Here is a 13,905-nt window from a genome sequence, read left to right as displayed (position 1 = left end):
AAATAAAAATACTCTTTAGATCTATTACATTTGTTTATCTATATGTGTATAATAAATCCACTTTGAATCACCTTTTCGTTTGACAAATTTTATTTTAAAATATGGTAAGTATTAAAATACTCCTATCCTAATTTTGTCTCATCAAACAAATTAAAATGAATACTGATATGGACTTAGATTTTAATTTATGATTTAAAATTAATAAAGAATGACTTTCACATATTAGTTGTTTCCGTTATGATGGAAAGACATTTTGACACGCTAAATCGATGGGATAAGTTTTTACGTGAAAATGAAGAAATAATTTATATTAACCAAACTGTAACTATACTTTTTTGTATTATTTAAACAACTCAAATTTTAAGCTAACAAAGTAGATGGAAAATAGATTAGACATTAAACAAGAATCAATTTTTATTGTTATGATAGTCTATAATATTAGTTAAGTCCACAAAAATATCCATTGGACATGTACCCTTGTCATCCCAAACATTTTACGTCACATCTAACGTAAAAAAGTGTACCAATTTTGGTCTAACTTATTCTTCGAAAAAGTATAGATATTTTTCATTGCACACACGCACGCACGCACGCACGCACGCACAAGTGATATGGATTTGATAGCTTCAATTCTTAAGTAACGATTTCATTCATTTGACATTGAATTTAAAAAAAAATTGAAAGCGCACACACAGTCTCTCCATTAGTTATGACAAGTTTAATTTTAATAAAATCTAAAAAAAATTCCAAAATACCAATCTTTTTTAGATTAATAATATTGTTTCAATTTTTTACACTTATCTTTATCAGTGATAAAAGATAATCACTTTCTTAACAATAGTGTTTCTTTATAATATGAAAAGCCATTTTAGTTTACCAAACTAATGAATGTAGTGGATATTTATTAGTGACAAAAAGTTGAAAAAGAACTTTTCTGAGGACACATTAAACAATCCAAATCTTATGCTAACAATGGAAAGTGAAATATTTTCGGCAAGACATCACCAATTTAAAATTCATTCATTGTATTAGTCAATATGCCATTTTCATATTTAAGTTGTATATGGAGTAGACTAATGATAAATAGTGGTATGTATTTAACCCTAAACAAAATAACTTTTTGGATCATGCAAATAAAATTTCAAAGTTGAGGATGTGCAAAAAATTTCAAAGTTGAGGATGTGCAAAAAATTTCAAAGTTGAGGATGTGCCATTATATAATAAAACAATAGAAGGTTATTGTCTATTATATAATCTCATACCTAATTTTAGAGTATAAATAGTTAAAGGAAAAGTATGTGGAACCAAAAGGGGATCAGCCAAAAAATAAACAAAACCATATTTTGCTTAATTAATTTAATTTTATTTAATTTTCAATTTTTGTTATTAATTGCCGTATTCAACCAAATCACTCCTTGACTTTCAAAAAACCATAAACCTATCCTAGGATCACGGAACACCTCATCAAAGCGGTTTCAAAATTCAGCTTCCTTTGGTCAAACCCCAATCATCTTTCTTTTCCATTTGGTGGCGCAATTCATCGTTTCTCACTGACGGCGCCGAATAGAACTTCCCATCGCGGCGGCTACGGTGCCAACCTCATCAAGTCAAACTTCCATGGCCTTTTCACCCACTGAAGAAGGATCAATTACTACATTCACCAATCCAACACTAGGCGATGAACAATTTAATATGGATGAATCAGACATTCAAGAACAAGTAGGGTGCAAGGTATGTTTCATAAGCTTCTCATTGTTTGTTTTAAATTTTGTAACAACGTGGTATTTGAAGCACCCTTATTCATGCATTTTTGAATTTTTTTTACTTCAAAAACTAAATCGGTTTGGAGAATTCTGGCTCATTTATATATTGAGCTGAGCAAAAAATAACTGCTAAACACTTACCCATCATGTGTGAATCATTAGAATTACTATCATTAAAGTATGCTTGACTCCCATATGTTGTGATGCAATTTTCTTTGATGGTTTTTATATGACTCAGTAAATATATAGTAAGGAATGTTCATAACTTGACAAATGCCTTTTTCTGGTTTCTTTAATTGTAGTTCGACGAAATTACCAATGTCGTTGTGACTAGAAAGGATGAGCTGGACGATGGAGGCCAGGTTTGAATGTGCTACCTAGATGTTTCTAGTTCATGCTAATAAGATGTTTCTTAAGCGACATTGGACTTTTCACTATGTTAATTTTGTATTATTGATTAAGAAAGATCATGTCCAGTTTCTTAATGGTATGTATGCATTGGCAAGGTTTTTATGAGATGAGAATATGCTTTGATTTCACACTTCACTTACTTCGTAAGGGTAGGATATTCCAACTCAGCACATGCCTTCAATTCTAGTATAACTCTATTAGTGCTTTATGATTCCTCAAATATTATTAGACCATATAATGACAGAGGATGAAAAAAGTAGATTGATGATTGTACACTTCCATAATGTATAAGATATGACTTATAGATTTATTATGATAGTATTTTACTGAAATTTTTCCCATGTTATTATATAAAGGTGTTTTGTGATTTGTAAACCTATCAACTCATTTTGGTTTTTTTTTTTAATTCAAAAAGCTCATTTATTTGAGATATTATTATAGTATCCTAAGATTTTCTATTAAACACTTACTGTGTTAGGGCTAGTTTAATTCGTATCTAATTGTCTGTATTGACGTTACAGTTGCCGGATCATAGTGGCATAGGTGAAGAGGAAATTCCAGTCGTGGGAATGAGTTTTGGTTCATTGCCTCTCGCACAGAAATTTTATGCAAACTATGCAAAGAAAGTTGGGTTTGTTACTAAAATCAGGAACACAAATTTTGACAAGACACGGAAGGAATCAAAGATACCGGTTAATCAATCTATTTACTACACGCGTGAAGGCTATCGAGAGTCTAGGGTGAACGCAGCAACTCGAGCAAATAGAATTACAGCCACGAGATGCAAAGCAAGGATGTATGTCGTGCTGGACAATGAGAATGAATGTTGGGTTGTGTCTAGATTAGAACTGAGGCATTCTCACCCTTGTTCGGCTGAGAAAGCTGTCCACTATCATGAGTACCGGGAGCTTACCATGCATGCTAAGTGCGTCATTACGGATAACGACGAGGCTGTAATAAGACCCAACAAGACGTATCTAGCACTGGCAAACGAGGTTGGTGGGTCCGCAAACCTGGGCTTTTCAGAAAAGGATGTCAGAAATTACATCACACGCAATCTCCGATGCTCCGATGACAACGAGGACTTCCAGGGGATGATGAATTATTTTGTTCGAATGAAGGAGATCAATCCCAACTTCTTCTATGCAATAGATGTTGACGATGCTAATAAGTTTAGGAGCGCACTTTGGGTAGATGCAAGGTGCAGGGCTTCGTATGAATATTACGGAGATGTGGTGTCGTTTGACACCACATACAGAAGAAACAGGTCTGTATATGTATTTGTAAATATCAAGAGCAGTTATTTCTGGATTTTCTAGTGTTGCCTCACAGTTGTCGTTGCTCTTTTCACAGGCATGGTTTGCCGTTTGCATCCTTTGTAGGTGTAAACCACCATGGGAAGTCTACTCTTCTTGGCTGTGCTTTACTTGGGAGAGAGGAGATCCCTAGTTTTGAGTGGGTGTTCACGCATTGGGTGAGATGCGTCGGATCTGCACCAAGGGGGATTATCACTGACCAGTGCAAGGCGATGACTGGAGCTATTAGGAATGTCCTACCTGACACTGTCCACCGATGGTGCATCTGGCACATAATGAAAAAATCACAATTCAAGCTTGGTGGATATGCTAGGTACGGAGAACTGCATGCAGTGATGAATCACATTGTGTGGAATTCTCCTTCGACTGAATCATTCGAGTCTGATTGGGCTGGTTTCATCAAACAATTCAAGTTAGGCCAAAACAGATGGTTAGCAGGTAGGTGATTTGTGATTTCTAGTTGCTTGAAATAGATTGTTAAAATAAATCCCTTCTGTTGGTTTCTAGTTGTCTATTTATTCACATCATGTGATTTGTGCCATCTTTTTTCCGTTCATATTGTTTTTATAATAAATGTAGCTGATTTTTTCATCTCTGGCGACAGTGGATGTTCCTTTCAGTATATAAAGAGATGTTTTTTCTATCAGTGTGTCTGGATGTTCCTAACCATTTGTTTCGTTTGGGCAGACCTTTACGCGAATCGACGGAAGTGGGTTCCAATATTTTTCAAGAGTGAATTTTGGGCAGGCATGAGGAGTACACAGCGTAGTGAAAGTATGCACGCATTTTATGGTGGATACCTGCATTGCAAGAGTGTGTTGGTTCAGTTCGTCCATGAATACGACAATGTCCTCGGAACCAAAGAGCAAAAGGAGCTGGAAGATGATGCTGCAGACTCGAAAGGTTTTATCCCATGTATAGGGAGCACGGGCATTGAGAGACAGTTTCAGCAGGAATACACCAGTAGTATGTTCAGGATTCTTCAACTGGAGGTAAGAAAAAAAACCGATTGCGTGGTTCGGTCAATTGAAAAAAAAGGAGATACAATTTCTATTACGGTGGACGAGCAGAAGTTTTTCTGGGGGAAGCCAGTCTACCATACTTTTAGGGTCGACTTTGACCCTTTGAGTCAAAAGGGTCAGTGCGAGTGCAACAAGTTTGAATCCGCTGGTATATTGTGTTGCCACACCCTTACGGTCTGGTCATACTACAGAGTTGACATAGTACCGAGCTGCTACGTTCTTCCTCGATGGAGTAAGAATGTCATCCGCAAGCACACTTATGTCAAGAGTAGCCATGACGTGGCTCGGAGTGACGAAAGCAACAACTTGTTCAGGCATCTGTGTTCAGAGTTCTATAACGTTGCGCAGGAGTTTGTTGCTTGTGATGAGGAAGCAGCCATCTTGCGAGTTGCCCTTTGGGATGCAAAGTCTAAGCTGATTGATTATCGTGCCAGCATGCGTTCCAATACTGCTGCTGCGTCTCAGAATACCGTGCCCACACAGAGCACGGGCGGTGCGGTTGTACATGACATTCAGGGACCCTCAAGAGTCAAGACCAAAGGACGGCCTAAGGGTAAGAGACTTGGAGCAGAGTTGGACAAGTCAATTAAGAAATCAATGCAAAAAAGGAATAGGAAATCACACCCGGTATGTGTTATCTGCGGCTTATATTTTAAATTTTTATATATCAACGGTGTTCTTGATTAATGTATGTTGTTCTATTTGCGTTGTGCATCTTGTAGGATGAGGTTCACCTTCCGTCAGATAATGATCATCATGGATCCCTTAATAAAAGATGTGAGGATTCTACTATGTGGAACTCATCAGAAGGTGGCGGATTCATGCACCTGTTGAATTCCTTTAGGCATATATAGATAGGTTTCTTGGTTTGAGTTAGGTGTCATTCTTTACATACAACTCTAATAAACTATTCCCTTTTCTGTTTTGTCACCAATGGTTATCATGTTTTATTGTAATCTTTTCAATGAAACAAAAGAGAAGACAATAAAAATCACGATTGATAAATGGTTTAAATCTACCATGAAAACGGACCAAGAGAATTTAAATCAAAAAAAATAACAAAACGCATTGATATCGCAGTGCGGTGCACGTAGTCGCTAATGTGTAACGCACGAAACAAAGAAATCATATACAAAACCATCCAATTTACAATGAGAAGAAACATCCGAATCCCTACCAAAGACACCATCCACTTAAAATCCTACCTACTGTAGCTTGATCACGACCTAAGTCCGTGCAATGCGCTAATTACCAGCAACTTCGCAATTCCACCAATAGAAAACAATGACAAAAACGATAAAGAACACCTCCAATTAGTTAACACCACTCGAGTTAATGAACAGAAGAGTCACTTAAGCATAGACATGACCAAAAGGGTTATAAACACTGATCAGAGTTCACTCAATATTATCAATGTGCAATGACTTGTTTAATAAACTAGTGAAATCACTAACTTGTAAAAACATTGCTTGAGAATCCTGAAATAACTAATATACGAAACCTGCTGACGATTATCTAACAAAACATGAGCCACTCACTCATCAACGAAATACTTACAACTTCAAATGCCTCAAACATGACAAAACATAAAACAAATCTAGAACCATCCAATTTACAATGAGAAGAAACATCTAAATCCCTACCAAAGACACCATCCACTTAATATCACACCTACTGTGGCCTGGTCACGACCGAAGTCCGTGCAATGCGTTAATTTCCAGCAACTTCAGAATTCTAGCATTAAATAAAAAATGATTAAAAAAATAAAGAACACCTCCATTTAGTTAACACCACGAGAGTAAATGGACAGCATTGCCACTTAAGCATAGACATGACCAAAAGGGTTATATACACTGATCAGAGTTCACTCAATATTATCAATGTGCAATGACTTGCTTAATGAATTAGTGACATGACTAACTTGGAAAAAACAAATATTGTGAGCCCTAAAATAACTGATATATGAAACCTGCAAACGAGTATCTAACAAAATATGAGCCACTCACTCATCAACGAAATACTAACAAGTTCAAAAGCCTTAAACATGACAAAACAGAAAACAAATCCAGAACCATCCAATTTACAATGAGAAGAAACATCCGAGTCCCTACTATAGACACCATCCACTCAGAGGTTTACGATTCATTGTCACCCTCAACTTGAGAAAATCACCAATATGAAATGATAAACCTGCAGCAAAACAGTAATTATCAGGCTCACAAGAAACTAGATTAAGACGGAAAATGCCATATTAAGAAGCATAACTCTACCACAAGCAAAGCATAGATGTAATACCGCAGGTGCCTATATTGAAGTTTTCCTACCTAATAAAAAATTCTACTTCCGTTGTCTTCCCCCCTTTCTCGGCTTTCTTGTGGGTAACCCCGCACGCTTCAGCATGCTCTTCGTGCTCGGTGCTGTGAAAGGTGATCTCACAGCCTTAGACTTTTTCCTAGGCTGGTTTCGGCGCACATGATTGCTTTCCAATGCCTGCAGCGCCTTGCCAATTTCTGAATTATGAGAACCCAGCACTATGTCCAGAATGATCTCCTTCCTAAACTCATGTACAATGTCCTGCATGGCATTTTCGTGTTGGAGGGTAATTTCAAACACGAGAAAGTAATTGACTATAAATATTTTCAACCTAATTATTATGACATATTTAAATTCACCTGGTCCCAATGCTGCAATGGCTTATCCAAACACCAAAACTGCATGAATTTGATGACGAATACACCACAATCACAGCTACATGCACAAACACAGAATATTATTTCCAACCATGATATCATTATCAAGTGAAGTGCTATTAAGAATATTGTTATTAGAGAATATTTAACTGACCCGTTATCTTGTTGTGGGACGCTAGCATAGAAACGCGGTAGGCCGTTCTCCGTGTGCTCATATGCGGGCATAGAAACTTTTGCCATGTCTTCAATGAGTCTCCCCTGGAGATCAGCCACACGTTAAAAATCATACAGTTTCAATTACCAAGTCTAACGCCAAACTAATTTGTTGAAGTATACATACCGCATAAGCATGTAATTTTACTCTTTCATTGTTAGGCACTCCTGTATTCATACTATCCAGCACCCACAGTCGTTTCTGAGCAATCTCAAAGGCATACAGCCACCAATGACGATCGATACAGACTGGTGCAAACCACTACGATGGAAACAGAAATATATATTTTCATGATCAAGTAAGTTACCAAATAGATATAGATGCGAAATTTCTAAAACATTTAACGTGTTGCAATACATCTATTGTAAAGAAATCCAATGACACATCAATTAAGCACATGCAAATTCAAGTGACTGAGACACGAAAACCAAAAATTGTATTCAGAACCATCTATTTGACAATTAAGGGGAACACACTATTGCCTATCACAAGGAACATCCAAGTAATAAACACCAGGTTGTAAGTAATTAAACAAATGCATCAACCTTCAAGAGTTAAATAATACAAGAAGTATACAGTTTTTTTCATGTAGCGAAGTAACTTACCCATTTTTGCATGGAAGCTGCTATCTTGTCAAAAATCATCGAATCATCACCAAAGTGAGGACCCAGCCCCACATAACTAACGGTGGGATCCTCCCTGAAGGAAGCCAAGTTCCTCTTCTGCAACATGGTTTCCTGTTAAAAAAGCACTATTTAGGTCCATATCTCAAATCATTGTTGATTAGAATTCGCAAATTTGTTCATACCAAAATTCCGGGAGGTATACAGTAAAAGTCCTCCTTATACCGCAGTGATTCGGAATCATTAAATGTTGAACACATCCACTGAACGATCTGCATAAAAAAAAGTTTAAATTGTGTTAGCGTCATATGTTTTATCCACTTTCTATATTAAGAAGCATATTCGTTATGTCAATGAGTTAGTATATTATACTTACGTTGCTGGTGACCCAGTGCCGGGGCAGCAGTGAGCATATGTCCTCTCGGAGCAAAGATAGATGCTGCCTTCCTTCATAGGACGCCAACACTTCACTTTGCTCCAAGGATCCATTGGCCGCCCATCGTCGGACTTGCTCCTCATCATCCTCGTCGATCTTTCGCCCTTTTAGAAGTGGATGCACCTTTATAGGAGTACATTGGGTATACTGTTGTTCCATCCCAGCATTGCCCAGTGAGATTTGCTTTCCTGGTAGGCTAGGAGTCATGCAAGATGGATTGGCTGGCATCACGGCCTGTAGTGGACTCGTATTCTGCAGTTGCTCAAAGTATTGCCACATTCGTTCACTCTCGGGGTCTTGGTTCGACAGGAAATTAGGATTACTGCAAGCAACTTAATTGATGTTAGAGAAATGACAGCTGTATACAGATAGATTCCTTAACTCACTAACAAGCAAAATAGACGAGAAAATGAGTTAGTTTTAGTTAGGAGACTTGCCCGTCGAACTCCCATTCTTCATGCTTCACTAGCGCAACAGAGAGTGTTCCTGCATCGGGAAGGACAGAGACTGGTGTTTCATGGGTTCCCTTGTCCTGATTGAGGTTGCCTTCTGTTGGTTCGTCACTTGTTTTTTCTTTGTCAACTCCCTGTTTATAGAGTCGGCACATCCGCTTGGCAAGAGGCTCATTCTCCTCATCATCATCAGTGCCACTTGGGAGATCCTTTTCCTCAGATTTTTTTGGGGGGCACCTCCGTGGTCGGTCCTTTTTAGCCTCCCCCATTTTTGGCACATCTCCCCTGTTAGGCTGTTTTATTTACAACAAATAAGTTGTGTAAAGAAACATCCAAGTACATTTAATTGACACTAGTACACGTAATCAAAGCTAGTTAATGAATTAAGCAGTAGATAACAGTAATCGTATACTCACCCTCGTGCTAGTTTCTGATAGTTTGGCGCGCCTTGAACTTCTCGCTGTTGGAGGTGGCGATGATGCACGTCCCCTTGGTGGTCTTTCATTTGAAACCTGCTTACTCTCTCCACCGACTGACCTCTGCTGTTTTAGGCAAGATAATGAACCAAATTAACAACGACAAACTAAGTTAGTTAACATGCTCAAGCAGTAAAACGTGCTTACCCTTGGCAGCACCGATTGCTTTTGCTGGCGCTTCTGTGGTTCCTTTTTCCCAGGTCTCCTCCTGGCAGCTTGTGGTGACCGGCCCTTTATGTCGTCACCTACCCCATGTCTAGTCAAAAGGCGGCCCTGAATTAAGCAACGAAGAAAATCAATGATTTTTGAGAAACCCCAAGACTTCTTTTCAAGACTCTCCGATATAAATTAACAGCGCATTCTTTTCATAAATTAACCGATTATGAGATAGAAACGAGTACCTCGGATATAATATACTGTGCCTTCTTTTCAAGTCTCTCCGAGGTCCACGCTTCGAGCCATGGCTCATGCTCAAGACAATTGTCAAGCACACCGTATTGCAGACGCTGAAAATAGAGTATCTACACAGAGGATGGGCCAAATTTAAGTTATGCAAGAAACACTCAAATGAAATCATACACGGAACCATCTAAAATCAGTGAACAAAGATTCAAGTAATTCAGCAACATATCAATATATCACATAGAAATAACAGTACCAGAGCCTGAATTTTCTAAGCTAATCTATAGGAAATTTATTTCATACAATTTCTGATACTCATAAAAAAGAAAGGCAAACAGAATTTATTAATGGTCATTGTGCCCTACTAGCACGACGAACATGCAGCCTTCACACGTTTTGTTCCCTTTCAGCTTATACTTCTCGACTGCCGTGTCGAACCACTTCAGAATCTCCAGCGGCCAATTGAATCTCCGTGGATCAGAAACATCTAACACGGGGTAGATGTGCCACGGAGAAAGTACTTGTTGGGTGGTGGGGCACAGGAACATCTTCATCACCACCAGTATGAAATATCTCCTGAACTCCATCCTCTCTGACTCAGTCGTCATTGGACAACTGTAGACTAAATCTCAGAGCTCGGTTGTGCTGCGTCTATGGAACCTATTTTTGATGGCGACGTGGGACGGATTACTCTCATCCAGTGCTGGAAATGGATCCCCTACAACATGTTCATGTGTGTTATTCCGTGATAATATGTATGCATAAAGGTACATGTTTATAGCAGCACGACTACGCATGACTAGATAAACAAGATAGCATAGGGTACCTTGCGACGGAATGCCGAAAACCTTCCCGATTAACTCAGCATTCAGGCGGATGTTGCCAATGTCGAGTATGAAAGTTCTCGGCTTAACTTGGTAAGACTCAGCTAGGTGAACCATGATTGCTTGCTTTACCGACCAATTTGGTACAAGCCTCAGGAATCCGAAACCAATAAGATCAATCTCGGCTAGCTTCTCAACGGAATTGTTTTTTGAGAGCGTGCTCATCATGTCATATATGTAGCTAGGCGAGCAACGGGGATCTAACAATTTCTGCTAATTGTTACAATAGATTTTAGTCAAAGATAAGATAATGCCCAATTGGTAAAAAGTGAAGGATAGAAATCATTTTACCTTTTTTCCCATCTCTCTTGGATTTTTACTTCAAATTAATCCTGTTGAGGTACACAAGAAACAGCTCCTCAAAACTGCATATATGAATACAGCAACAATTTCAGCAGCCAATTTACATTCATTTCATATAATAAATGATTTTCCTTTTCATAAACAAACAGAGATGGAGATAAAGGAATTCATCTTCTATCTCATTCACAATTGAAAACATGATGTAACATAACATCGCCATCTTATGACAAATAAGAAGAAAACATCATAAAAAAACCATACTTTCAAGCAATTGTGAAAAATCTAAAACATAGAAAAAACACCCTATTTATAATATAAATATATTTTAATTTAATAAATATCTCTAATGTAAAATCATAATTAAGTTCATTTTTTTATGTGTCAACAGCCAACCCCAGATTTAATTTATAAGTAAATTTATCCCCATAAATTATTTACATTGACTTTAATTAATCTGGACGAGTGTCATTATGAAGGCATGTGTTAATAGGAACTACAAATACAAACATCAATTATAAGCTTGAGCAGTCATGGATCTCCTATAGGACACGTTTCCTATTGTGTGCTTTCTGGACACGTAAGACATCAAATAAAGTATTTGATAAAATTAAAACCACTTATTAATAAAAAAAACCTGGGGTACATAATAATCTCACAAGTTGATAATATAAAACTCCTAAAACTATTATAACCCAGAAATAAAGAACAAAAAGGATTGCTTTTTTTTTCATTATATTCGATTTGAGGTAACCACTAACCAAAAAATGCACCACAACTAAATGCTTTGAAATACCTGACAAAGTCCAACCCTGTTTCCTCACATCTGCCCCAAATGTAAAACATACTACATTTAAAAAAGAAAAAAAACAGGAGTAAACCACAACATTCAAGTTAGAGACCAACATTGCCACCCCTCACACTCCCCAGACCAAAATCAAAATGATATCCTGTCTGTTCTTTCAATAATCTGCTTATCACAATAGATAGCTCAACCCCCACCAATTAAGTTCCTTCAGCCTCTGGGAAGCAAACTATTCTTTTCAAAAAAAAATAAAGGGAAGTTCTTGTTCTGATTGAACAACAACAGCACCTTAGAGCCTTTGCACTTGTTAGTACCTTCAATTTTCAATTTTCAATTTTCAATTTATGCAATTTCAAATATCATCTCATATGAACACCATTATTAGTTTCTAAACCATATAACAGAACAGAAACATCTAGCCTCTAATAACCACGATTACAACATCCATCCGAGCTAAAATCATCATACAAACTCTAGCAATAAGCAACATCCGAGCAAAACATCAACAACATCACATATCTAATTAGAATCCACCCAAATTCAATTAGCAATCAATACACATACTTACTTGTTTATTGATTTTGCAAAACTCCAAAAACATGCAACACATGCAGCTGCAATATTTTGCTCAGGACCAGTGATGCTCCAAAATCTGTTAAGTGATCTGTTCAAATATGGAAAAGAACACCCATGGATTAAGACCTCATAGAGACTACTACAACAAAACACTGTCTAATTCCCTTTTCAAGACATGCATATGAAGCCAAAAGAAACATATACCATACTTACCAATCAGTGAGCCGAACCGGGAATTTCAAGGCTGGAGAAGTCTAGGTTAATATCAACAGACGCCCCAGGTGCACCAGAAAGTTTAAGCGGCGCCGGAAAAACCCACATGCAACGGCATGTGCGGCGTCGCTCTTCTTGCGATAATGGAGCCGCGATGGTCAGAGACGCTCGGCACGGCGTCAAAGCTGCCGGTGACAGGAGGAAGGTTGCGCGCAAGTATCTTCGGTGGAGTCTCGATGGGTAGAGCCGCTGTGTGCGACGTCGCGGTGTCCGCAGAAGAGATGGAGGAGGGTCGCGCGAGAGTTTCGGTAGCGTGGCGGGGTTATGGAAGCTTTTTGAATTCTCTGTGGTAAAACGGTGAAAAGGAGGTAGGGTTTTTGCTTGGGGTGAATATGGTTTACCCTCACATTTTTTGGATGTTGCTGAATGTGGTTTGGGCTTTTGTGACCCAGCTCATGCACATTTGGCTGGTTTTTGGCTGATGTGGTTTTGGTTCCCTAGCTTTACTCATAGTTAAATAACACCATCTCTAAATATAGTAGTTGACCTAAAATATTAACTAATAGGAGCCACGTCTCCTATATTGGAAAATCAATGAGAGGGATAATAAGATAACCTTATACAAATCCAAGATTTTTTAAGAGGGTTATTTGTTCATTTACAAGTAGTTTTCAAACTCCTTACTAATAATATTACCTTATAACTAGAAAAGCCATTTTTAACATACCATATTAATGAACATAGCATATCTTTATGAGTAACAAGAATTTGTAATACCATTAATAAATAATCTAAATCTTAAGTTACTGACAAAAATTGAAAGGTTTTAGGCAGAACATATCAATTTAACAGACATCAAGTCTGCTGGTGATGCCAGTTTCATTTTGAAGTTATGTAGGATATGGACTACTGGTCAATAATATTATATATCTATCCCTAAACACAATAAGTATTTTAATCATGTAAAGTATATGATTAAGGGCCATGCACTGCAACAATGTGTTTTTTTCCCGAAGTTGAAGATGTGACATTATATAATAATACAAGGTTATTGTCAATTTTATTATCTCATTACCCAATACTAGAGATTAAAAAGTTAAATAAAACCATCTCTAAATATATTAGTTGAGCTAAAAACGTTACCTTTAGAACCCATGTCTCCTATATTGCCTAATCAATGAGAAGGATAACAAGTAGATTATTTTAGCTGTCACGTCGTGTGATACAAAATCAAAGATTTTTTAAGACACTGATATGTTCAATTCCAATGAGTTCTAAATCCCTTACTCTCATTTACTTTAGAATAGAAATTGTGTGCATTC

At 37.5% G+C, this 13,905-nt stretch overlaps 2 protein-coding genes across 2 annotated transcripts; one reads left to right on the top strand and one right to left on the bottom strand.

The window, feature by feature from the left end:
- The first annotated feature begins 1,617 nt into the window (after window positions 1-1,617).
- On the top strand, window positions 1,618-5,366 carry LOC148574724 (protein FAR1-RELATED SEQUENCE 6-like). The gene is made up of 6 exons (XM_088505943.1): window positions 1,618-1,731; window positions 2,066-2,125; window positions 2,696-3,441; window positions 3,528-3,928; window positions 4,178-5,139; window positions 5,235-5,366. The coding sequence occupies exons 1-6, from the start codon at window positions 1,618-1,620 to the stop codon at window positions 5,364-5,366; spliced, it is 2,415 nt and encodes an 804-aa protein (XP_088362069.1).
- Window positions 5,367-10,281: 4,915 nt separating this feature from the next.
- LOC148574723 (uncharacterized) lies at window positions 10,282-10,992 on the bottom strand. Its single transcript, XM_088504474.1, has 3 exons — window positions 10,981-10,992; window positions 10,632-10,899; window positions 10,282-10,523 (listed from the first exon to the last, which is right to left on the bottom strand). The coding sequence occupies exons 1-3, from the start codon at window positions 10,990-10,992 to the stop codon at window positions 10,435-10,437; spliced, it is 369 nt and encodes a 122-aa protein (XP_088360600.1). The 3' UTR covers window positions 10,282-10,434.
- Window positions 10,993-13,905: the final 2,913 nt, after the last annotated feature.

Source organism: Arachis ipaensis, chromosome B2, assembly GCF_059453495.1.
Source record: "Arachis ipaensis isolate K30076 ecotype BB chromosome B2, ASM5945349v1, whole genome shotgun sequence".
Taxonomy (NCBI): domain Eukaryota; kingdom Viridiplantae; phylum Streptophyta; class Magnoliopsida; order Fabales; family Fabaceae; genus Arachis; species Arachis ipaensis.
Note: the sequence above shows the minus strand (reverse complement) of the source record. Positions and strands in the feature narration are given on the sequence as shown.

Excerpts from the sequence above, each read along its gene's own strand:
- LOC148574723 (XM_088504474.1), bottom strand. Across the intron at positions 10,524-10,631 it reads TTTCGGCATTCCGTCGCAAG|GGGATCCATTTCCAGCACTG; the intron begins GTACCCTATGCT and ends AACATGTTGTAG.
- LOC148574724 (XM_088505943.1), top strand. The coding sequence starts at position 1,618 with ATGGCCTTTTCACCCACTGAAGAAGGATCAATTACTACATTCACCAAT. Across the intron at positions 1,732-2,065 it reads AAGAACAAGTAGGGTGCAAG|TTCGACGAAATTACCAATGT; the intron begins GTATGTTTCATA and ends CTTTAATTGTAG. Across the intron at positions 3,442-3,527 it reads ACCACATACAGAAGAAACAG|GCATGGTTTGCCGTTTGCAT; the intron begins GTCTGTATATGT and ends CTCTTTTCACAG.